We start from the raw sequence: 15,397 nt of genomic DNA, 5'->3' as shown, positions 1-15,397 counted from the left end.
ACAGGGGCCGCTGTGCAGGAAGATCCCCGGCGAGGCGGGAGCTGGAGTCGCGGGTGGAAAAGGCACCAGGAGAGGTGAGGTGGGCGGGAGGTGACGGGGAAATGCTCAGTGCCAAAACCCTCCTGGGCTGAGTATCCCCCAGAACCCTCCTATGAGGGTGATGGACCCTGCACTGCCTGGACTGGGGTCCCCCCTTGGAGCTGGGGGGCAATTGAGGAACCCCCATGTGCTTGTGCCAAGCCTCCAGGGTCCAGGGAAGGAAACGCATTGGTGGCTCCCATATGCAGGCACAGGGGACCAGGCTGGCTGCTGGCCCTCACAATGGCTCTGCCCTGAGGGGGAGAGGGCCAACGGGATGGGGTGTCCAGGGGCTTTGGAACTGCAGCATCCCACTTAGTGTCTGGCCACGTTACCTGTCAAAGGGCACTTAGAGCATCCAAGAAGCCGCTGTCAGCGCTGATGACTTGGGGCTGGGATGGTTGCATCCTGGCTGATGGTTTTGGTTTTCCATGTTTAGGGAGTTCTGCGTGGGGCAGGACAACGGTTGGGCCTTTGTGGGGTTTTTGAGCCCATTCCGGTGCTTTCAGGTTTGCTTGGCTTCAGCAGAGGGGACCATGTCCCGTGCCCACGGCTGCGGGGGTGCATCCAGGCCTCAGGGCGGCACATTCCTGCCCCCCCCAAAAAGCCGTCGGGCGGCGGAGCCGCTGCACAGCCCCCTCTTGGTGCATATTCTTCTCCTCACAAGCACGTCTTGTCCCCGCGCCCGATGCCTTTCATAGACGGCGGAAAGTGAAATTTGTGCAATGTCTGTAGGAGGCTGAAGAAAGGCCCTTTGTGTGCCCCCCGCGCGGGCGCTGGGCAGCCTCCAGCAGCACCCTCCGCCGCCCCGCGCCTCCCGGCCGCCGGCCTCAATGCGGCGCTTGTCCGGACACCGGGATCCGCTCTTAAAGCCGGAGCCGGGCTCCCCCCGTTAGTGCCACCGGTGGCCCCGGCGGGGCGGGCGCGGCTCCGGGGGGTTCCCCCGGCTGCCAGCCCGGGATGTTTCTGTACTGGAAGAAGCGCGGTGCCTACGAGCTGGAGGCTTTGCCCCCCGGGCTGGCGGGGCTGGAGTATGGGGCAGTGGAGCGCTTCTCCTGGAGCTCCAGCCTGGACATCAGCGAGGAGCTCGGGGGTAGGTGTCTGGGGACCCATGGGCGTGCGGGCAGCAGTGCTTGGCCTAAATCCTCCTGGCATCAATGTGAGGCGCCAGGAGAAGTTGTAGCTGGAGCAGGAATGTGGTGAGGTTCCTGTAGGGAATGCTGTGAGGATGATGCTGTGGGGTTCCTGGAGGGAATGCTGTGAGGATGATGCGGTGGGGTTCCTGGAGGGAATGCTGTGAGGATGATGCGGTGGGGTTCCTGGAGGGAATGCTGTGAAGATGATGCAGTGGGGTTCCTGGAGGGAATGCTGTGAGGATGATGCAGTGGGGTTGCTGTAGGGAATGCTGTGAGGATGATGCGGTGGGGTTCCTGTAGGGAATGCTGTGAGGATGATGCGGTGGGGTTCCTGTAAGGAATGCTGTGAGGATGATGCGGTGGGCTTCCTGTAGGGAATGCTGTGAGGATGCTGCAGGTGCAGCAGGGAGTGCTCAGCACACCATCTCGAACCACTGGCATTGCTTCCTCTCAACCGAGAGAGGCACCTGAAACAGTGAGTTGGTGCAGGAATGGTTCAGTTCCAAACTCATTTACCATTACCAGAAGAGCCGAGTGCGATAACAGAGCTGGCAGGAGGAGAAGTAGGAGGAGGTGGCTGTCTCATAGAGGAGGTGATGGGGGAAGGATCCCTCCTCCAGCCCAGGTGCCTCGTGGGGACCCAGATCCCCTCCTGCTCCAACCCACCGGGGAAGAGCCCCTCGGCTCTGGCCGTGCCGGTGGCTGCGGCGGGGGGCTGTCCCCTGGCACTGCCGCCAGCTCTGCCTGGCCTCGGTTTTCTGGTGCGTCGGGAAAACTTCCCCTCGGGTGCACGGAGGAATTCGTTTTATCCCGTTATTATTCCCGATAGGTCAAGTGAAACGACGGCGGGGGCCGGCCCAGCCCGGCGGCGCTGCGGGGCGGCCGCGGCCACAGAGCCCTCATTGTGCTCCCGCCGCGGGGGCAGCCGCAGCGGCTCCCCCTGCCCGATGCTCCTGCTCCCTCATCCCGCAGTGCCTGCGCTGCACCGCATCCTGGCCGGGAGCTGGGGCTGCTGGCCCCGGTCCGGGTTGCGAACCCCGCTGCGGGCAGGAGCAGCACTGCCCCAAAAGGTGGTATTCCCGCAGGCTGCGTCCAGCCCCAGCCTTGGCCACGGTCCCGCTTGTACCGGCGTGGATGCTGTTTTTGTTGGCAGAAGGGATGCGGGAGAGGGGAGCAGCGCTTTGGGGGAAGCCCCTGTGCTGGCCATGCAGCCCGGCCCCTGTATTGGCTCCCATTGGAGCATCGCGGGGCTGTTCTTGCTCTTCCCTCGCTGCAGCCACCCTGGAGTCTGTTATTTTTAAACGATTAGGCGCGACACATAGCAAAAGCCTTCAAAATAGGATTTGTCCCTAAGGCCGATTTAACTGTCAAAGCTTAAAGTCGCTCCTAAGCCCCCTTGGGGGCTGGCAAGTGGCTGATTTAGTGTTGCTGCTGCAGCCCCGTCTGTGCCAGCCCCAGGGGAACTGGGGCAGGTCCGAGTCCTGATCCTGTGACTCGGGGTGCCGGGCAGGCGGTGTCAGGTCCTGATGCCACGGGATGCACGGTGCGGGGATGCAGCCCTGGCTCTTTCTTGGGCAGGGGTTTCCTCCCTTTCAGCCTTGTTTAAACCCGTGTGCTTTGCTTTACATGGGCAGGGTCGGGAGTGGGGCTGCAGGGGCTCACCCTGGCACTGACCCCTGCTCTCTCCCGCAGCCGAGCCGTGCCCACCGGAGGAACCAGTGCTGCGCTGCCAGAACCCCGACTGCTCCGGCGACAGGAGGGCGGCCAAGGTGGGTGCCGTGGGCTGCTGGGTAGCACCGAGCAGGGCCGGACGGTGTTGGTCTGAATGGATGCAGAGGGGCAGCGGGTGGCTGTGCCCAACCCAAAGCCCCCTGGCATGGCCATTGTGCCCCCCAGCCTGTTTTCTGTAGCTGGTGTGATTGGGGCTAATCCGCTCCAGCCCGTCTGTTCCACCATTCGCTAACGTGATGCCAGAGCGGATTTCGGGTCCCTTCTCTCCCCCCTGGGCTGGCTGGATGCAGGGCCAGGCTGGATCCGCTCTCCGGCTCCCACTGAGTCCCAGTGTTCCTGTGCCGCGGGCGGTGTCTTTCTGGCACAGCAGCAGCCCAGCTGTGCTGGAGGTGTGCCGCGGCACTTTGTTTGCACGGCTGGGGTGGCAGAGCCGGTGCCGGTGGGGCACACGTGGCACGGGGCTGTGGCTGCCATGGGGCACACCAGGACCACCCCAACACTGATACCAGATGGTGACGAGCAGGTAGTGTGGGGTGAGGGGGCCTGGCTGGGGTGGGGGCTTGTCCTGCATTGCATCCCCTTCACTACGGGGCACCTGCTGAAGGTGCTGGGGGTGCCCACCAAGGAAGTGGTCGCTGCCTGGAGCCCATGGCCATGCTCTCCGTTTTGCAGGTGCCACAGTGGCCACGATGGGGATGGCCTGGGGCACATGGGGGGAGAGAAGCATTGCTGGGGCCAGGAGTATGGGGCATCTTGGGCAGGGCTGATGGGGGGGGAGCTGCCCTGTGCCCCATGGTAGGACGGTACTGGGTGTTGGTGGTGCTGGGTGCACTGGAGGGGCTGGTGGCCCCTCTGGGAGCACTTCAGCTCTGACCTCAGCAGGCCCGAGGAAGGGGGGCAGGAAGCGGGGGTGACTGCAGCTCCTGGCGCTTCCTCCCAGCAGCAGCGCAGCGCTGCAGGCGAGCCGGGGCAGGGCCGGCTCCTCCCCGCAGCCCCGCGCACCCTGAGCAGGGATGGGGGTCCCCCGGTGACACCGCAACACGCGGGCGGTGCTGCAGAGGCCACTGGCACCGCAGGGACTGGAGCTGGGCTCTGGAGCCCCCGTTGGGGCGGGCGCTGTGCGGGGGTCACGGGCCCTGCGCGGCGCTGGGGGCCCTGCCGGGGGGTTAAAAATAACCCGCGGTGAATGCCCGGCGGGGCCGGGGCCGCGGCCGTGGCCAGCACACAATGGGAGGAAACGCGCCGGGCTCGAGCATTGTTCTGCGGCAGACACCCGCTTCCTCCGTCCTGCCGCAGGGACGCGGCTCCCGTCAGCGCCGAGGGGCGGCTGCGGGCACCGGGAGGTGCGGGAGGCACAGGCGCAGGTGCCTGTCCCCCGGCTGTCACCTCCGTGCTTGGGCATGGGCCACCTTCCCCAGCGCCCTGCTCCATGTGGTGGAGCAGGGAGTGCGCTGCGCGGTGCAGAGCCTCTCGTATCCTATTCGCGGTGCCCACTCTGGCCTCGGTGTCGCCCCTGAGCCAGCGCCAGTTGGGATGGGAAGGGGGTCCCCGCTGCTCATGGTGTGCCCGCAGGTGTGTCACCATGCGGAGTGCCGGCGGCTGAGCTGCAGCGGCCCCCTCAGCCTGTGTGAGCTCTGTGACAGCCGCCTGCATGGCGCCATGCACTGCGATGGGCACATCCGCTTTGACCTGCCCCCGCCAGGTGAGCTGGGTACCGGCTCCACATCCCAGCGGGATGCGCTTGGGGCCGGCGCGGTGCAGGGATCCGAGTGGGAAGCAGCCGGGGCCAGCGCAGGGCTGCGGTGCTGGCACAGCCCATCCCAATGCCCGTTTGCAGGCTCCATCCTGGCCCGCAACATGTCAACGCGCTCATGCCCGACACGCACCAGCCCTGCCTCTGATGTGGAGGAGGAGGAGGAGGGACAGGCCGATAGCAGAGGGTGAGCCCCCGGCCCTGCGTGTCCCTTCCGTGTCCCCAACCCACGCTGTCCCTGTCGCTCTGAATGCCCTGTGCCCACAGAGAGCGGAGGAGCTCGGCGCTGAAGCTGCCCAAGAAGAAGGCTCGGCGCCGGCACACGGACGTAAAGCACCGGCCCCTCTCCCTGGGGTGCTCAGCAGGCAGAGGGGCCGCATGGGTGAGTGATGCTGCCTCCCCTAGGACCCCAGCAAGGAGTGCTTCACCCTCAAGTTTGACCTCAGCATCAACGTTGAGGCAGAGATCGTGCCGGCAGCAAAGAAGAAATCCCTGGGGTGAGCGCCTTGGGGATGGGGATGCAGGGAGCGGCGCGGGGATAGATGGACACGGGGCTCATGTCCCTGCAGGGAGGTGCTGCTGCCGGTCTTGGAGAGGAAGGCGATCGAGCCGGGCAGGGTGGACGTGTACCTGGAGCAGTCGCAGACACCGCTCTCGCTCCAGTTCGAGGCGTTCCGCTTCGGGGGGCACTACCTGCGTGTGAGAGGTGCGCAGGGGCCCGGCGGGGGGGCTCGGCTGTGCCGCGGGGCTCTGACCACCCCCTGCTCCCGCAGCCAAGCCCGGGGATGAGCTGAAGGTGGAGCAGGCAGTGCAGGAAGCCAGGTTGGCCGCTCTGCCCATCGTGCACCCTGCCAGCACGGCGCCAGGACAACGGGAGGGCGCTGACAGCCTGGTGAGTGCTGGTGACAGCCACGGAGGGGAGGACCTGGGGAGGGGGTGGCAGAGCGTGTGATCCCCATGTAGCCATCCTTGCTGGGAAGATAGGATACATGGGATTACATAGGGATGGTGTCTCCTGCATAGCCTCTATGCGGTGTCACCGAAGACCTCCCTGAAGCCCCCAGGAGCCAGTTTGGCTCCTGGCTGTGCCATGGTGGCTGTGCATGGGCAGTGCTCTGTGCTAGGTGTGGCAGATCAGCCGGCAGCACCAGCCCTGTGGCTGTGCCATGTACAGGCTGGCACTGGAGCAAACAGGAGCCCCTTGGCGATGGCAGCCACTTTGTGCCGCCCTGGTTCCAAGGCTCACCCTGGCTGCTGGTCCTGCTCTCATTATGGCCCCTGGCAGCTGCTGAGCACAGCTCGGTCCTGCCCCATGGACCCTGGCCCCAGATAAGGCGTGGGGCAGGGCTGGCTGCCACTCCCCGTGGGAACAGGCTGCAGTGGGGACACGGTGCTCGGCCCCTCACCGGCAGCAACAGAGCGTGGCACAGTGGCCGTGTGGCCAGGGCTGGTGGCCTCCCGTGTCCAGCACTACAATGCCTGGCTGTGGGACCAGCATGGACCCAGTGGGGCGAGGCGGTCAGTGGGCAACCAACCGCGGGTGCAGGGCTCTCAGCCTTCCTGGGGGCATCCAGGAGCTGAGCCACACTGGGGCCATGGAGCAGGCGGCAGCCAGGGCTTCTGGGGACACGGCAGCAGGGTGAGTGACAGGGATGGGGCCATGCTGGACGTGGCAGGGCGTGGGTGGCAGTGGCAGCAGCATGGCCATGACCTTGGCTTGGCGGCAGGGGGGAGCCCCACTTTGCTGCCCTTTGTGCCGCGGTGGTGGCATCCCAGGGACAGAGGAGGAGGCCAGTGCAGCGGTGCCCGGGGCAGCAGGAGCCGCTTGGCCGTGACCCAGCTCCCGCGGCCAGCCGGGGCTTTGATGTCGGCCGGTGAATTGTTTGGCTCTGGTTAGCTTATCTGCCGAGGAGGGAAATTGGTTTTTCGGCACTGGCCCCACCTCCTTTTGTTTCGGAGGAGCCTGCCCGGGTCCGGCTCCACCGTCCGGGCTGGGAGCGGGGCTGGGCGGCTCGGAGGGGCTCCTACATCCCGTGGGATGCCCTGAGCCCCTGCGCCGCTTGCCCGTGACCAGCTGGGCTCCGCCGGGCAGCACCCGGGGCCCTGCGCCCCCGGGATGCAGGTAGGCAGGTCAGTGCGGGCAGGGGACCGTGGCCGGGGGGTGCCCTCTGGGTGCCTGCCCGCCCCATGGGTGCTCCCGGTCAGCCCTGCTTGAGGCATCGCTGGGCACGGTGCCGGGCGCTGACCACGGGGACACCGGCTGTGTCCCCACTGCAGGCTCCGGGCCGGCGGAGGAAGAACATGACGGAGTTCCTGGGGGACAGCAGCATCCCCAGCCCCGAGCCGTCCCCGCATGCCAGTGGCTCCCTGCCCACCAATGGCACTGATACCTGGAAGAACCGCGCCGCCAGCCGCTTCAGCGGCTTCTTCGGCTCCGGCACCAGCGCCGGCTCCTTCGGGCGGGTAGGTGGGACGTGGGCATGGGGAGGAAGCACTGGGATGGGTCCCTCCGGCGGGGCTGCAGCTCCGCGAGGCAGGGTGAGGGGTCCGTGGCACACGGGCATTGGTTGCTGTGCCCCCTGCTCTTGGCCAGGAGAGTGAGAAGCTGGAGCAGCTGGCGAGCCGGCTGCACGCCTACGGCACCTTCGGGCTGCCCAAGCTGCCGCCGCAGCTCCGCTTCGACCGCGACTCCTGGGAGGAGGACGGGGACGAGGCCGGGCTGGCGCTGGAGGACAGTTGGCAGCAGATCATCCATGGCGCAGAGGTAGGGCCGGGGGGCACCGGGGGCCGCGGCGGCACTGCCCCACCACCGACATGGCGCTGACACTCAGCCCCACAGGCCCTGTCGCGCCGGCAGTGCCACCAGCAGGAAGCCATCTGGGAGCTGCTGCACACCGAGGCCACCTACATCCGCAAGCTCAAAGTCATCACCGATGTGAGTGATGGTGATGGCTGTGCCGTGGCAGGGGGCCGGGGCTGTGGCTGCACCCCACCGGCTCCCTTTCTGTCCCTGCAGCTCTTCCTTTGCTGCCTGCTGAACCTGCAGGAGTCAGGGCTGCTCTGTGAGGTGAGTGATGGGGCTGCAGGGATGGGGACGCCCAGGTCTGGGCTGGGACCGCGGTTGGTCACGGCAGGGTGAAGTGCCACCCCCACGCAGCCGTGGCCTCACTGCAGGTGGATGCCGAACGGCTCTTCAGCAACATCGGGGAGATCATCCGGCTGCACCGGGAGCTGTGGCGCGGAGTCATGGCCCCGGTGCTGGCCAAGGCGCGCAGGACCGGGGCGCTGCTTGACCCTGTTGACTTCCTCGACGGCTTCAAGATGGTGAGTGGGGGGACACCGTGCGGCGGTGGGGCTGTGCCATGCTGTGCCCTGCGGTGACCCCGTTGTGCCCTCCCAGTTCGGGTCCCTCTTCAAGCCCTATGTGCGGTACTGCATGGAGGAGGAGGGCTGCATGGAGTACATGCGGACACTGCTGCGGGATAGCGAGCTCTTCCGAGCCTATGTGACGGTAAGGGGAGCGGGCAGGCACCGGTGTGGGGTACCAGTGTGGGGTACTAGTGTGGGTCTGACTCCTGCGTGCCACAGTGGGCCGAGAAGCACGAGCAGTGCAGCCGCCTGAAGCTGAGCGACATGCTGGTGAAACCCCACCAGCGCCTCACCAAGTACCCGCTGCTCCTCAAGTCCGTGCTCAAGAAGACGGATGACCCACGTGCCCGCGATGCCATCACCGCCATGGTAAGGGGATGTGGACACGGGGTGCTGTGGGGAGTGCTGTGGGGTGTCCCCCTCCCCTTTGAACCTACCACCACCTGGGCACAGATTGGCTCTGTGGAGCGCTTCATCAACGACGTCAACTCGCGGATGCGCCAGCGGCAGGAGCGGCAGCGCCTGGCCGCCATCCTCAGCCGCATTGATGCCTATGAGGTGGTGGAGGGCAGCACGGATGAGGTGGACAAGGTAGGTTGGACACGGCAGAGCTGCCACGCCATAACGTCACCCGGTATCTTGTAACCCCCTGCCACCTAACGCCACCCTATGCCATACCATGCTGGGCCACCCTATGGCATGCTTTGTCATGCCACCCTGTGCCATGCCATGATACCCCACGCCACCGCTGACACCGGGGATCCCGGCAGCTGCTGAAGGAGTTCCTGCGGCTGGACCTGACTGCCCCCATCCCCGGCACGTCCCCGGAGGACACGCGGCAGCTCCTGCTGGAGGGCAGCCTGAGGATGCGGGAAGGTAAAGACAGCAAGGTGAGGACAAGGGGGACGGGGAGCCCCGGCTCCTGCCCTCTCGCCCCGGCCGGCACCCACGGCCCCATTCTCCCCTCCCCAGATGGACGTCTACTGCTTCCTCTTCACCGACCTCTTCCTCATCACCAAGCCCCTCAAGAAGGCTGAGCGCACCAAGGTGGTCCGGCAGCCCTTGCTGGTGGACAAGGTCGTGTGCCGCGAGCTCAGGGACCCGGGTGAGCAGCACCGGGGGTGATGGGGGCAGCAAGGGGGGGGTCCCTGGGCACTGCTGATGTCCCTTGCCCACAGGCTCCTTCCTCCTCATCTACCTGAACGAGCTGGGGAGCGCCGTGGCTGCCTACACGTTCCAGGCCAGCGGGCAGTCGCTGTGCCGCAGCTGGGTAGAGGCGGTGCGCAACGCCCAGGTGAGGGGCGCAGAGGGCGGGCGGGGGTCCTGCGGCTGCCCCGAGCCTCCCTTGATGCCTCCTTGTCCCCAGAACCTGCTGCAGCGGCTGCGGCAGCGCCGGCGCCTGGAGGAGCAGGAGGAGGAGGATGGGGACAGCGACGCCTCGGCTGCCAGCTCCCCAACCATCCTGCGCCGCGGCAGCGCCAGCCCCGACTCGCAACGCTGGTAGGAGCCAGGAGGAGGACCCCGCTACCCCCAGCCCAGCACAGCCCCCTCCTCACCACCCTCTCCCTTACAGCCCATCCGACGGCTCCACCGAGACCCTCGCCGTTGTGGCCACGGACAGCGGTGACGCGCTCTCCTCCCCAGAATGGGACACGGGGCCCTTCAGCTCAGCCTCGGACGGGTCCTCCATCGGCACCAGCACCTCCGCCAGCGCCGGGACCCCCACCTCCTCCGAGACCCCCCCCCGGGAGCTGCCTGCGGGTGCCCTGCCTGTCCCCCTGCCCCATGGCACAGCCTCCCCGGCCAGCGGCTGCCGCTCATCCTCCATCGACAGCGCCTACGGCACGCTCTCACCCACCTCCCTGCGGGACTTTAGCCAGCAGCCCGAGGAGGGGCGCGAGCCACACGCTGCCCCCCCAGCCCCACGGCCCCCCTCACCCCGGCTGCGCCGCCAGACCCCGGTGCAGCTCCTGCCCTGCCCCACCAGGGTGCTCAAGTCCAAGTCAGAGGCCAACCTGCCCCAGCTCCTATGCCCCGGCCCCCCGGCCCCGCTCAGCCAGAGCCGCAGCCTCTCTGACCTGTGCCCTGGGCCCCCCCGGACTACCCCGCACCAAGCCCCCGGCCCCCCGCCTGCCCCCGGCAGCAGCGGCAGCTCCACCTCAGAGCTCTCAGAGCCGGAGGAGCCGGCGGAGCGCCCGGCGTCCCTTCCGAGGGAGCTCGGCCACAACCCCCTGCCCGCTGCCCGCCGGACCCTCTCGGACCCGCAGTCAGCACAGCACCGCAAGCTGACACTGGCGCAGCTCTACCGGATCCGGACCACGCTGCTGCTCAACTCCACGCTGACCGCCTCGTACGTGGCTGCTGGAGGATGCTCGGTCGCTCCCTGGTGCCGGGGTCCCGGCACTGAGGGCATCTCTCCCTGTCTTGCAGGGAGGTCTGAGAGCCGCTGGAGCGGTGGGGATGGATGTACGGCTGCGCCAAGGAGCTGCTCCTGCTTCCAACTGGAGCGTAACGCTGAGGCCGGGCGGTGGGACGTCACGCCAGTGGGGACATGGATGGGGATGCAGATCAGTCCCCTCAGCCAGGACATAGCCTGGGCACGGTGGCACAGGGCTGCCTGCACCTCCTGGGGGCAGGGACATGGCTCATGCCAAAGCCTCATCTGCAGGGATGAGGGTTGTTGGTTGGGGCCCAGCTGCCCCATGGTGCATCAGACGTGGGGGGGGGTGAGGAGGGGGTGGTGACGTTGGTGGTGGTGAGTGGGGAAGGTGCTGAGAGGGCTGTGGCGCCGGGGACACGGTGCTGAGGGCGCGCATGGAGGAGGCTGGGGCAGGAGGGGATGGCGGTGGACTGGGGCGAGGTTTGCCCTATGGGGTTGGGATGATGGCAGCGGGTGGCAGCGCCTGGGACCGGAGAGTGGGAGCCACGGCAGTGGCCGGAGCACCGGCTGCTGTCTCGTGTCGTGCTCCGTGTCCCGGCCAAGCAATAAACCCAGCTGGTGCACGCTCGCTCCGCCTCGCCTCTCCCTTGGCCCTGGTGGCACCATGCGACTGTGCAGCACCATGGTGGGTGCACGGCACAGCTCCAGCCTCATGGTGGGGATGGAGCCTTGTGGCGGGGGTCAGCACTGCTGCCCTGCCCCCCCCCCCCCCCGGCCACACTGGGTCTGTGCCAGCAGGGAGGGAGGCGGCGGCCTGTGCCGGGGCGGGCAGGTCCCTCCCACCCCCGGCGCTCCCGTGGGGTGGTTTGCACCCCTTGGACGTGTTTCCAAAAAAGCATTTCCTCCTGCGCGGCCGCGGTAAAAGCCTGCGTGGGGAGGGCTGGTGCTCACTCACTGCGCGCTGCTGGCGGCGGCCATGGGGTGCTGGGGCCCCCTGCCTGGGTGCTGAGCTGCCCCGACACCCCGCTGCACCCCCTGCACCGCGCTCACTGCCAGGCATGACCCAACCGCGTCACCTGCAAGGATGAAGCGCTGCTGCCCGGGCGCAGGCTGGGTGAGTGCGGCCGTGCCCGGCCCATGGCACTGGTTGGGGTGATGTAGAGCAGGGTGGGTATCGGATGAGCACAGTGCTGAGCGTGCCAAGTGCTTGCTGCACTGCCTGGCACTGGGGTCTGCCATGCCCGTGCAGATGGCAGGCACAGCCATGGGAGCTGTGGCTTTGGACACAGGGCTGCAGAGAGGGCACAGCCATAGGGGCTGCCTGCACCGACAGCCAGGGCTGGTGCTGGCACACAGGCACCAGGAGCGGGGGCTGCACCAGGGCTGCACTACGGGCAGGGATGGTGTTTGCGCGGCACAGGATGGGGTGGTGGCTCCTGTGCCTGCAGTGGCTCCTGCCTCCGGGCACCCGCTCCCGTGCTTGGGAATGCGGCAGCACCTGCGCGCGGCAGGGCACCCAGGGGAACGTCGGAGCTCCGGTGGTGACTCAGAGGTGCCGATGGCAGCCGGGGCCATGGCAGCCGCCTCGACGTGCTGGCAGCACCGCAGCGCGCACGGGTTTCAGTCTGCCCGTGGGTTTAATGGAAAATGATTCAGCTGCCGCAATCGGGGCCGTCGGCACTGGGAAATCCTGCCCCCGGCAAAGAATCCCCTGGCCCCGGGCCCACCCCTCACCCCAGCGCTGGGGGTGCTGGCACGGGCACTCCTTCGTCACCCTCACTGTGGCTCCCCTGGGTGCAGCAACCGGTGCCCTGGGGCAGGGGAGTGTGAAGCTGAAAAGGGGTGGGAGGATGAAAAGGGTGAGGTGCTGGCACAGGGTGCCCAGAGAAGCTGTGGCTGCCCCATCCCTGGCAGTGCTCAAGGCCAGGTTGGACACAGGGGCTTGGAGCAAGCTGCTCCAGTGGAAGGGGTCCCTGCCCGTGGCAGGGGTTGGAGCTGGAGGAGCTTTAAGGTCCCTTTCAACACAAACCCGTCTCTGGTGGCTGGCAGCTTGGCCAGAGGAATGTCACCCACCTCCCAGGCACCATTTGGGCATGAAAAACAATGAAACACATGACAGGAGCAGCTCTTCTCCAACTCCGTCGAGAAAGTGGACTCTGCCTGGGGCAGCTCAGCCCTGGTTTTCTGCCCATCTTCCTTTTGCTTGACGTCTCCCACCACCAAAGCTCACCAGAGAATGAACGGAGGCGATGGGGAACGAGCCAGATATTTACTGTAACCCAGCAGCCCTCCTGCCCCTCTGCTGTTCGTACTGGGATGACTCAGCTGCCGCAATCGGTGCCATCGGCGCTGGGAAATCCAGCCCCCGGCGAGGAATTCCCTGGCCCCAGCACTGGGGGTGCTGGCGCGGACACCCCCTGGCCCCCAGCCGGGGCTCCCCTGCCTGCAGCGCCGGTGCCCCCGGAGCGGGGGAGCCGTGACCTACTTTGAACGCACGTACGAGGAGCGATAGCATCGGGGTGAGCGTGAGCCGGGCACGGCTTCCTCCTGGGGAGGAAATCGCCTCCTCTGCGGGGAGATAAACCCCAGGAACGTCAGCGTTAACCCCCGTGCTGAGCATCCGGCCCTCAGCACCCGGCGGGCACCCGGCGGCAGCCTCCATGCACAGGGGTGGTGCGATATACCCTGCAGTGTGCGTGCCCCGCGGGGGCAGCAGGAAGCGGGGGGGAAAGCTCAGCGCAGGGGATACTGCGGGGCATTCCCGGCCCCACACCCGCACTGCTCCGGGGCACGGGGCTGCAGCCGTCCCGCCCCGCACAGAGCAGCGCCGGGCAGGCTCGGCTCTGGCTCCATCAGCCAAGGTCCCCCGATTCCCTGAGTCCCGACCCTCTCCTTGCCCGCAGGTGATCCTGGCAGCGCTGTGGCTCGCAGCAAGTGAATCGCAGCCCCCAGGTTGCCGGGACTGCGCCCTGCCATGGGGGCAGCGGGTGCCGGTGCGGCTGCAGAGGCACATCACCAAACCCCGCTGCCCCCTCGGCATGAACTGGGTCGAGGCAGTTCGCCAGTGCTGTACTCAGTGTCCTGCAGGTGAGAGCTGCCTGGCCAGCACAGCGCGGCTGTGGCACGCTGGGACTGTGGCCCTACACAGTCATGCTCGTTGTCACCCCATTGCCCCCACAGGGAAGTTCCTGAGCACCCCCTGCTCCAGCAGTGGCAATGACACCGTCTGCACCTCCTGCCCCGCCGGCACCTTCCTCACCCAGCCCAACACTCTCACCGAGTGCCAGGCTTGCTACGAGTGCGACCACCAAAGTGAGCCTGTGCTGTGCTGTGCCGTGCCACGCTGTGACACGCTGCGCCATGCTGTGCCACGCTGTGCCACGCTGCGCCATGCTGTGCCATGCTGTGCCACGCTGTGCCATGCTGTGCCATGCTGTGCCACGCTGTGCCATGCTGTGCCATGCTGTGCCACGCTGTGCCACGCTGCGCCATGCTGCATGGCTCTGTGCCGCACCATGCCACTCGCTGCCTGTTTCCCACAGCTTTCCAGACCGTGCTGACCAACTGCTCAGCCACCAGCAACGTCGTCTGCGGCTGCGAGACCGGCCACTTCCGCCAGTGCCACAACAGTGCCTGCAGTGAATTCTCATGCCAGCAGTGCGAGCCCTGCGCCGGGCGGCTCGTCCAGCGGCCCTGTGAGTGCCCTGAGGCTGTGCCATGCTCCCGCTGGCACTGCCACCTCTGGCCCTGACACCCACCCTCTCCCCAGGCTCGGAGGCGCAGGACACCGTCTGCGGTGACTGCAAACCCAACTTCTACGCCGAGGGCAGTGAGTGCCGGCCGTGCCACACGTAAGTGCTGACACTCCCATGGTATGCGTGGTACAGCACGGTGCCTATGGCTCCCCTCTCCTTGCAGGAGCATCCCTGAGACGTGCGGCAAGGAGTGCCAGCGGGTGTGCGGCGTCACCGGGGACCAAGGTGCGGGTTTGGCAGTGCCAGGGTGGTGATGGTGCAGGGGACGCTGCACCGGCTGGCTGATAGTGATGCTCCTGCTCCTCCTTGCAGGCTCAGGGCTGGAGTACATCCTGCTGGCACTCACAGGGCCCCTCTTCCTGGGTGCCCTCGGTATCTACCACAAGAGGAAGCGTCTCCGGCACAGCACCCCAGCAGGCAGCCCCCTCACCCCAATATCCGGCTCTGTGGCCACGCCGCAGTGCCAGGTCAGTGCCCAGGGGGGGGACAGCCAGTTCTGGACCCAGCCACACTCCCCACCAGCGCTGGAGCATGCCAGCGGCGTGGCAAGGCAGAGCCCCGAATGCGAGGCACTACTGCGGGGACAGCCCGGTGAGCTGGAGCCCTCTGCCCCTCCGGAGCCCCGCAGCGCCCTGATGCAGGGCAGCCAGCTCTATGCCGTCATTGACGCAGTGCCAGTGCGGCGCTGGAAGGAGTTCATGCGGGTGCTGGAGCTGCGGGAGGCAGATATTGAGCTGGTGGAGCTGGAGGTGGCTCACATCCGCGACCAGCAGTACGAGATGTTGAAGCGCTGGTGCCAACAGACCAGCGCTACGCTGGACCGCATCTTCGCCGCCCTGGAGCGCATGGAGCTGGCCGGCTGTGCCGAGGCGCTGCGCCGGAGCCTGTCAATGGGACCCTGACCCCTGGTGCTGCGCCCCATCAGAGGGAGGTGCCTCAGCCGAGCCATACCCCTAAGTATTGTTACTTATGCCGTGTAGACATTTTATGTCAGTTTATGTCCCCTTCCTGCCCGCCGGCCCCCCCTATTTATATCCCCCTGCTCACGGGGCCAGAGGGGACCCCGCACACCGGCTGCTGGGCCCCTCGCGGGATGAGCGGGCATCGAGCCCCTTTGAACCCATGGGATAGTTCTCGAGGCCGCCCGCAGCTGGCGGCACGTGCCCCCACCCCAATAAAGTGGCACGTTCTCCAT

General features: G+C 67.0%; 2 protein-coding genes across 2 annotated transcripts; both read left to right on the top strand.

Annotated features, from left to right (window-relative positions):
* The first annotated feature begins 909 nt into the window (after window positions 1-909).
* PLEKHG5 (pleckstrin homology and RhoGEF domain containing G5) lies at window positions 910-10,639 on the top strand. The gene is made up of 21 exons (XM_057418521.1): window positions 910-1,171; window positions 2,907-2,983; window positions 4,518-4,647; window positions 4,783-4,885; window positions 4,966-5,026; window positions 5,104-5,195; window positions 5,268-5,404; window positions 5,472-5,590; window positions 6,976-7,161; window positions 7,292-7,462; window positions 7,538-7,633; window positions 7,715-7,765; window positions 7,873-8,022; window positions 8,099-8,209; window positions 8,287-8,436; window positions 8,521-8,658; window positions 8,838-8,957; window positions 9,040-9,172; window positions 9,246-9,567; window positions 9,641-10,417; window positions 10,498-10,639. The coding sequence occupies exons 1-21, from the start codon at window positions 1,039-1,041 to the stop codon at window positions 10,505-10,507; spliced, it is 3,267 nt and encodes a 1,088-aa protein (XP_057274504.1). The 5' UTR covers window positions 910-1,038; the 3' UTR covers window positions 10,508-10,639.
* A 726-nt stretch (window positions 10,640-11,365) lies between these two features.
* Window positions 11,366-15,172, top strand: TNFRSF25 (TNF receptor superfamily member 25). The gene is made up of 6 exons (XM_057418511.1): window positions 11,366-11,561; window positions 13,351-13,759; window positions 13,990-14,142; window positions 14,217-14,298; window positions 14,366-14,427; window positions 14,515-15,172. The coding sequence occupies exons 1-6, from the start codon at window positions 11,532-11,534 to the stop codon at window positions 15,102-15,104; spliced, it is 1,326 nt and encodes a 441-aa protein (XP_057274494.1). The 5' UTR covers window positions 11,366-11,531; the 3' UTR covers window positions 15,105-15,172.
* Window positions 15,173-15,397: the final 225 nt, after the last annotated feature.

This window comes from Pezoporus wallicus, unplaced genomic scaffold (assembly GCF_028554395.1).
Source record: "Pezoporus wallicus isolate ANWC-B61680 ecotype Strahan unplaced genomic scaffold, APGP_CSIRO_Pwel_v1 contig_13766, whole genome shotgun sequence".
Classification (NCBI taxonomy): domain Eukaryota; kingdom Metazoa; phylum Chordata; class Aves; order Psittaciformes; family Psittacidae; genus Pezoporus; species Pezoporus wallicus.
This window is presented reverse-complemented; position numbering and strand designations above follow the sequence as displayed.